The sequence below is a fragment of the Octopus bimaculoides genome, chromosome 20 (assembly GCF_046866305.1).
Source record: "Octopus bimaculoides isolate indiv1 chromosome 20, ASM4686630v1, whole genome shotgun sequence".
Taxonomy (NCBI): domain Eukaryota; kingdom Metazoa; phylum Mollusca; class Cephalopoda; order Octopoda; family Octopodidae; genus Octopus; species Octopus bimaculoides.
In genome coordinates this window covers 10,687,159-10,697,158 of record NC_142947.1, presented here as the reverse complement: position 1 = coordinate 10,697,158, position 10,000 = coordinate 10,687,159, and the positions used below count along the sequence as shown (strand labels likewise).

At 34.0% G+C, this 10,000-nt stretch overlaps 1 protein-coding gene across 2 annotated transcripts in view; it reads left to right on the top strand.

Moving 5' to 3' along the window:
- Nucleotides 1-10,000, top strand: part of LOC128250334 (uncharacterized) — a 29,937-nt gene that overhangs the window by 3,880 nt on the left and 16,057 nt on the right. For both annotated transcript variants that reach the window (XM_052975140.2, XM_089338017.1), the window contains exon 2: nt 2,474-2,581. In XM_052975140.2, the coding sequence (XP_052831100.2) occupies nt 2,474-2,581 (108 nt within the window). The remainder of the gene's footprint in view (nt 1-2,473; nt 2,582-10,000) is intronic.

The following is a 10,000-nucleotide window of genomic DNA, read 5'->3' as shown; positions in this document are numbered from 1 at the left end:
GAGAGAGAGAGAGAGAGAGAGAGAGAAAGAGCAGGAGAGTGTGTGTGTGAGTGTGTATGTGTATGCAGTGTACATTATGTATAAATGCATACATATATATATATATATATAGAGAGAGAGAGAGAGAGATAGATAGATAAATACATACATACATACATACATATATATATATATATACACACATACGTATATACATATGAGTATATATATGTATAGTATGTGCATATCTATATATATTTATATATATGCACATATATATATACATATATGTGTGTGCGTATATATATATATATATATATATATATATATATATATATATATAAACATATATATATCTGTATATGTATGTATACTTATATATTTACACGAATGTATACATATATGAATATGTACAAGCACACAAACATATATATTAATATATTATATATATGCATATGTGTATATACATATGCATATATATATATGTATATGTATGTATATATATATATATATATACATATATATATATATATATGGATAAATAGACAGAGAGATAGATAGATATCAATATATATATATGCATATATATATATGTATATATATATATATGTATGTATGTATGCATATATGTATGTATGTGTGTATATATGTGTGTATGTGCGTATGCATGTTCACACATGCACCTATATAAACCATCAATAAAATTATAGATAATCACGGTTCTGTTAAAGAGACGAACACCAAAACACAAACACAAACACTCTCCGGAAGAACAACAGCTAAAAAAAATAAATATTAAAACAAAAAAAAAATAAACATTGAAATAAAATTGTCGGCAGATTCCAATTGTAATAATAGGAAATTAGAGAATCGAAATGGTTCTCTTGGATTAGACGGGGAAAAGCTCACAGAGTTGACTCAATTTCATGTAATCAGCTTGGAGATGTGTTTCTTTGCAGAAACTCTGATTCCTCAAAGACACTGTTGTTTTCTGTATAATTAAATTGTGAACCAAGAATGTCATTATTTCCTCTCATCTATGATCTGCCACAGAATCGAATAAATACAATAATTTTAGCAGACAAAGCTGCAAGAACATCAATCAAAGGCAGCAATAATTCCAGGTCTTTGTCTAATTGCAAGATGGCAAGAAACAGTTCTGTCATAGAATTTACTTTATTTTACAGGTTTTTTTTTTGTTGTTTTTTTTTTTTGCTGGTAAAAATTTTGTTGCAATTTTGTTTTAATATATTTTTCATTTTTAGTTCTTCATTCTTTTTTGTATTTTTTTGTGTTTGTTTGTTTCTTATTTGTTTTTAATATTGAATTATCAAAACAAAATTATCAATTGTTGAGATTTTCGGATTCTTTCTCTCTCTCTCTCTCATCCTCTTTCCCACCTTCCCTCCCTCTTATCCTCTTTTTTCACGCACCCTCTCTCTCTCTTTCTCTTTCTCTCTTTTCTTTTTCTTCTTTCATTCTCTCTATTTTTTTTCCATGTAGACATTTTGTTTCTTTGCATATCTCAGCATGTGGAATGGTGAACTTTCATTTTAATACACAAATAGCATTTCACGCACACATGCATACCCACATACACACACAAACAACAACACACAGATATATAAATGCAAACAAAACTGCATCCTTGCATGCATGCATGCAAAACCAAATGCACCAATTATTATTGGTATAATTCACCTTTATACAAATAATAATTGGTATATTTGGCTTTGTGAGTAAAAACCTAAATGACAATCTAGAAAAGCTAGAGTTTTCAGAAAAAGAAATCATCCTGTGAGCACTTACATTACAAATACTATCTGTAAGTGGAACAGTAAAAATCTGCAAGAGTTTTCTAAAGTTAAAAATGTGACAATCTAGAAAAACTAGAGTTTTCAGATAAAAGAGATCATCCTTACTCTTTTACTTGTTTCAGTCATTTGACTGTGGCCATGCTGGAGCACCACCTTTAGTCGACCAAATCGACCCCAGGATTTATTCTTTGTAAGCCTATTACTTATTCTATTGGGCTCTTTTGCTGAACTGCTAAGTTATGGGGACATAAACACACCAGCATCGGTTGTCAAGCGATGTTGGGGGACACACACATACATATATATAGTTATATATACATATATGTGATGGGTTTCTTTCAGTTTCCGTCTACCAAATTCACTCACAAGGCTTTGGTCGGCCTGAGGCTATAGTAGAAGACACGTGCCCAACCACATAGCCACTCCTACACCTATCCTCTTAGCACATACGCCTGTAATGTAATTCGAGTTGGCCAGGCCTGCACAAGATACTTGCCCCAGGTGCCACTCAAGAGAACTGAACCCATGACCATATTGTTGGAAATCAACCTTCTTACCACATTGCCATGTGTCTGCCTTCTCCTATATTAATTATGCATCTATCAAGTTCATTAAATAATTATCCAATTCTTCTGGTTGCATTCATTGAATAAACCCCATTTTTTGCAATGTTGCAGGGACATTCATGTCAAACCTGTGTTCCTTGTACAGAGAAATGCTGGGACCAACATGGCTGGACACACAAACATCAAAGAAGAATAGAAGAAAAACAACATCGGAAAAAGGTAAACAGAATTTTACTAGTAGTAATTACAGAAGAAATTAAATTATAATGTATGTTTTTATTGAGTTATGGATTCAATAACAAATTATGTAATTGTTATAGAAACAGCCATCACACACAAATGATGTATTCTTAAAATATTTCAAGAAAAAAGTATCTCAGTTTTAAAACTTCTACAAAACATATTAGTATTTATAAGAGACCCACTGATTTGATGTTGATAGTATTTGCAACACAGTATTGAACTATCGTTTTGGCAAATAAATGCCTGCTTATATTCCCTCTGCACAACTGTTAAGCAGTATCCAGAAGACACTAAAGAAGTAAGGTGTGTGAAGAAGTAAACAATGGAAAAAATATCATTAGAAATTTGAAAAGTAGTGTAAAATGAACTTTGATTCACATACAGATATTATTTATGAGTGATAATTATTAAATGCAACCAATAGCTAATCATCTTACCAATAAAAATTGAAAGGGAAAATCGAAAGAAATAAATGAAGATAAATGAATAATAAAAAAAGAACACTCGAATGTAAAATTGATCATTCTCAATGGGAATTAAAAGCTGCCAGTGAGAAACTTTCATTGCCAGAAGAGAATGGCTGAAAGAAAAATAATCAACTAGATAGTCGGGCGAAATCAATCAGCAATTGACTGTAAATGAGAGAAGGAAATGAAGAAAAAAGATAGACAATAAAAGTGGATCGCTTGAAGAACTGTCACCCAGACTTTGATAGGGTGGCGTTTTCTTCAGGTAGGAAAACTGAGATGACTGGTTCTTCAGCTGGTAGAACCAAGGGAAAGTCAGAACACTAGAACATCCCCAACACTTCGCCATCACCACCACCACAGCATTCGCTTACCTCATTTTACTTGTTTAATTCATTGGACTTCGGCCATGCTGGAGCACTGTCCTTAACAGTTTAGTTGAATAAATCAACCTCAGTACTTATTTATAAAGTCTGGTACTTGTTCTATTGTTTTGTTTTGCCTTTTTTTTTTGCCAAACTGCTATGTTATGGGGACATCTACAAACCAACACTAGTTCTCAACCAGAGGTACGGACCAGACACACACACATACACACACACACACACATACACACACATACATACATACATATACGTACACGTACATATATTACATTAAGCTTGTACACAGCTTCTGTCTACCAAATTCACTTCCAAGGTATTGATCGGCTTTGGACTACAGTAGAAGATATTTTCCCAAGGAGCTGCATAATTGGATTGAACCTGAAACCATAGTGGAACTGAACCATAAACCTCTTAACCACTCACTCATTCTCGTGCCCAATTAAGATAAGGTACATTCCCAAGGTGTCACAGAGTGGGATTTAACATGTAACCACATGACTACAAACCGAACTTCTTAACCACATAGCTATATTTGTTTCTTGCCCCAAGTTGGATTTCTATCCAGAGCTCCAGCATCGAGGAATTGGTTAGTTTCAAGGCTAAAAATAGTCCCATGATAGCATTTTGTCTCCATGGACTGAATTTCGGTTCTAGAGATCTGCTGCAAAAGTATGTGTTTTAATGATTATCTCCAAACAATACTTTGGAGAAATCAGTGGTGTCCTCATATAATTATCAACGTCATGGGTATTGCTATTATGCACAAACAATTATCTGAACTAAGGTTTTTTGTTTTCCTTTTTAAATCTTACATCAGAAACTATTGTTCCCAGCTATAGGAATTGGTTGGCTCTCTTAAGACTCTCTTAAATGTTGATTTTGTTATATGTGATGCCCTGTCGTGTGTTGCTGCTCATTAAAATTGGTTTTACAGCCTTGGTCTCTCCTCTTGTATAGAGTTGAACAGCTGTATGGTTGTGGAAGCTGGCGCAGACATACATGGAAACAGGTACTGACACACGTATACATACACACACACACTTACACACATATACACACAAGCATGCACATGCATGCACACATACACATGTGCATACACACACATGCACATACATGAGTGTGCATACACATGAACACATACACATGAACACACACACATACATGCACATACACACACATACTGTCACACACAATGTCACATGCAAGCACACACATATGCGCATACATACACATACCAAGGGCACATACACAAGAACACACACACACACACACATATGAACACACTAGCTCACACACAAGTGCACATACACATACACAAGTGCACATGCACATACACACACATATACACATGTGCACATGCAAAAACATACACACTCACACATATGCACACACTAGTTCACACACAAACACATACACATGCACATACACAAGTGCATACACACGTGCACATACACCCCCCTCACACACTTACACACTCCACATACACACTACATATACAAAGACCTTATACAGACATCATTCAAAATTCCCCTCACTAATTCACAGATTACCATATCTTAACGTGTATAAGGAACCCTCTAAATTGGGGGGGGGGGACTTAAAATTTGGAAAAAAGGTTTTGTAAGTGATTATAATACTATCCATGTATAAGAAACTCCCATATTTTTTAATCCTAATTTTTGACAAAAAGGGGTTCCTTATACACGTTAAAATATGGTACATCTTTCTGGTTTGTATCCTCAGAGCTCTTGTGACCAGCTGACATCTACAAAGTTTGACATCAATAAGCTGTATATCTTCAGTCAATCTGTTTTAGTCATTGGGTATCTAGTCTGTAGGTACAGACTGAGGGTATTTAGTCAGTATGTGCAGGATATTCAGTTACTGAAGTTATTAAATCTCCTAATATAATAATGAGCATAGTATTTTTATATATTTGTATATATATATAATTGGAGCGTGGAAGGTGTTTATAAAAAACAAAATTTTCAGTGAACAGGTCGCGGTCTCAAAGCGATGAAAATATTTTGACACAAATTTAAATTTAAATGTTGAAGTGAATTTAACGGTTTTTGTGTGTTTCTAAAATGGCTTATAAACACCTTCCACGCTGCAATTATATATATACAAATATATATAGATAGATGCAATGTATATATGTACATACATATGTAACAAGATGCTTTCAGTTTCCATCTACCATATCCCCTTACAAGGGTTTTAATCAGCCAAGAACTTTCCCAAGATATCACACAGTGGGGTTGAACCTGAAGCCATACAGTTGGGAAACAAATTTCTTATCTACAAAGCCATATTTGAACCTGTGAAGCTAATAAAAGCATAATGGAACTGATAAAAAAGAAAATGCTTCAAATTCACAAACGAGATGTGTTTCTGATATCTTGAACTTTGTCCAAACTCTTGATATATTGTAGCCAAAATGTGTTTGGTTTGTTTCAGGTTCTGATAGAACAATAAAGATTTTTATTGAAGAAAACAATAAAACACCTATAACATTCAATAACATAGCATTTATTTTATTCCTGTTTGAAAAGCATCGCTTTTCAGATCACTCACTATCATTAACACATATCTTCACAGCTTCCACACCAGCAGCCAGCTTGTAACTTTTGAAATCTATCTACTTACCTACTCAGGAGGTCTTGCTTTTCCAAAGTAGTGATGTATTGAACATTTGTATCACTTCTGTATGGTATCAGTGGTGATTACACTGGACTCACTGTAAACACTTTCAAAACCAGTTACTAATGACATCTACACTCTTGAAGTAAATACCAGACCTTAAAAATCTCTTAAGGTTTAGAAGACATATGCTTTTAAATTTATAGCATAAATGATAGGTTGTTTAGGCCCTTGTCAAAGACGATCTGAGAGACCTTTGGTCAAAGACATTTCAGTTATGACCAACTTGTCTTCTTAAGGACTAAATTCTGAAACAAGTCGTTTTTTCTTAAAATAATAGGGTGTGATTTCAAATGACATTTGACTGTTGTTTCTAGCTGATTGTGTGTAAGCATCTCATTTTCCATCTCATACATTGTGAATCTGGGACTATACTATCCAGTATGTCCTTCTAGTGAGATGTTGGAGTGTAACCTAAAGAACATTTGAATGTTACTTTTAGCAGGGCAACTAGCTGTGCAAAGACGTCCTTATTTTGCTCAGGGCCATAAAGAGACAAATAGAATAATATGAAAAACAAAAGCCAGTATACAAATAAACATAAATTTCAGTTTGTTCAAATTTGGCTGCTATGTTCAGCATGTTAGGCTCACATCATACTGACCTAGCTCATCCCTTCCACTTCATTGTTAGTTTTTGCAAAGTAATTTCAATTCACAGGATTCCTGATAAATTTTCAACTTGATATGTCACTTTACCAATTTGCAAATTTAATATTATGTCTGTGTATTAAAACCTCCTTTGCTCCTTAATGTGAGCTCTGACCTTAAACCTTCATGGACAGATCAAAGATTAAAACCCAAAATTTCATTATACAGATATTGGACTAATTTATCCTGTTATTGGCAAGAACAATATCATACATGTCATGGTTGCCAATGTATTCCAAGCTATGATACTACATATATACATACAGACATATATATCTATATATCTATCTATATATATATATATATATATATATATATATATATATATATACATATATACACACACACATACATGCATACATATATATATATATATGCATATATATTTATGTATATATCAATGTATGTAAGTATACATGTATATATATATATATGTGTGTATGTAAATGTATGTATATAAACATGCATTTGCGTGTATGTATAGATGCATATATTTATGCCTTCATGTACACACATATTCACATACAGTTCAGCAGGGTTCGCCACCACTCCCTGCCAGAGCCTCGTAGAGCTTTAGGTGTTTTCGCTCAATAAACACTCACAACGCCCGGTCTGGGAATTGAAACCGCGGTCCTATGACCACGAGTCCGCTGCCCTAACCACTGGGCCATTGCGCCTCCACACACACACACACACACACACACACACACACACACACACACACACACACACATATATATATATATATATATATATATATATTTCTCTAAATAATCAGGAATGCATTTATAAAGCAAGAAACCAAGCTTAACACTATTATAACTTAATATTTTATGTTGACTAACTGAATAAAATTATTTCATGGCATATAATATTACAATAAAATATATCATACTAGGACACAATTGTATTTCTGCAAATATGCTGCCTTCACAGAAGTGAAGCCAAAAGCATTATTAGCCAAAAAAACATAAAAGAAACTTTGAATTATTTTTTCACCTGATGTATGTATGTATGTATGTATGTATGTATGTATGTATGCATGCATGTATGTATGTACACTTTGTGAGAGTGAAATCACATGGTATAAAAGCTATTGGAATTGAAATTTCCCATATTTATACAGACTTGCTGCTGCAGAGCACCTCAATAAATACATTTTATGCTACATTTCGAACGATTAATATAATTATTTCTTGAAATATATTTTCAAGCAAGGTATATATATGAGCGTGTACAAAACCTGAGTATAGAGCTGTATAACTTAATATAATATATAGACTAAGTGAATAAATAACATTTTAGAGTATATATATTAAAATACAATAAAAACTGTGCGTATATATATATATATATATATATATATATATATATATATATACACACACACACACATGCACATACATACAAATACATGCAAATACATACACACGTATCTATATCTATGTGTATATATATATATATATATATATATATATAACTGTAGATATGTAATCCTGTGCATTCATGTAAGATAAAATGTGTATGTGTGTGTGTGTGTGTGTGTGTATGTGTGAGTGCATGTGCGTGTGGTTATATGTACACATTTATACTCTCTGATATATACACATGTGAAGATATAAGCATGGTTATGCTGTTATGGACATGTTGTTCTATATGTGTGTGTATATGTGTGGATAAATACATGTGTACGTACACATACACACAGATATGTATTTGTTTGTCTCTGTGTGTGTATGTACATATGTATATATGTACACACGCATGATAATAACCAGTAACTATTACACTCACATGCTCTTTCTCACACACACACCTATTACATACATACACAAGCACACAAATGCACTCACACGCAAGCTTACAACACACACAAAAACATACATGTATCCAAACCAACAAGGCAGCCTCTACATGCTTCTTTCTTTTGCTAGAAATAACAGCCGAATTTCCTTCAAATCACACATCATTGAATTAAAGGTGATAAGAGACACATTGCTTGAAACATAAAATACAGATATGCATTTGCCCTTCATGGCTGGAATCCTTTTTAATGTAGGTTTACTAAATGAGGGCTGGCCTGAGGTCAAACCACAACGATGACAATGATGACAACAATCACACACACACACACACACACACACACACTTATATTACTAGTTCAATCCTTAAGCACTTAAACTGGTCATCAAATTTGGTTCAGTTTCGATTTCACTTGCCCCAACAGGTCTTCATGTAATATTTAATAAACACAATATATGTTTTTATGTGCTGCTATTACTTTCGTGTGTTGAGAACATGCCAAACATTGTTTCATACCATATCTGGTGTCTCAGCACAATCATCAGACACTGCCTGGGCAATGTCTGATGATTGTGCTGGGGTACCATCTGTTTTATAAAACAATGTTTGGCCTGTTCTCGGCACATGAAACTAACAGTGGCACATAAAAACATATATTGTGCTTATTTAATAATATCTATCTCTCACTAGATGGTGTACATTTTTGTTGATATTACCATCTTGTGTGTGTGTAAGACATAGAGGGGAAGAAAGGGAAATAGAGATAAGAGAGGGAGGGGCAAGAGAGAAAGATGGGGAGAAGAAGAGGGAAGAATGAGAGGGATGTGATACTGAAGAGAGAGGGATAAAAGGTTTGAAAGAGAGAGAGAGAAAGGCACAGACATACAGACAGATGGTGGACATACAGACAGACACAGTAATAGACAAAAATGATAGATGGTGACAATGAGAAAATTATTGTAAGGGAAGAAATTAAATGACAAAACATATTGATGAAAGAGAGAGAGAGAGAGAGAGAGAGAGAGAGAGATAGAGAGACATAGCAAACAGACAGACTGGCAGATCAGACACACAGACAGAGAGACAAAAAGGATAGATGTTGACGATGTGGCAATATTGATGTAGTGGCAAAGACCACATGATTGGACAGGTGACTTGAGTGAGAGAGAGAAAGAGTGAGAGAGAGAGGAACCGAGAGTGATATAGAGACAGGGACAGGCAGACAGACAGACAGGCAGAGCTGATAGACGGTGGCAATGTAAGAAAATGGTTGTAGAGACAGGTGATGTAAGAGAGAGAAAGAGAGAGAGAGAGAAAGAGAGAGAGAGACTAACAGACAGAAAGAGACAGAGAAGCATAGAGAGAGAGACGAAGAGAGAGTTAAAA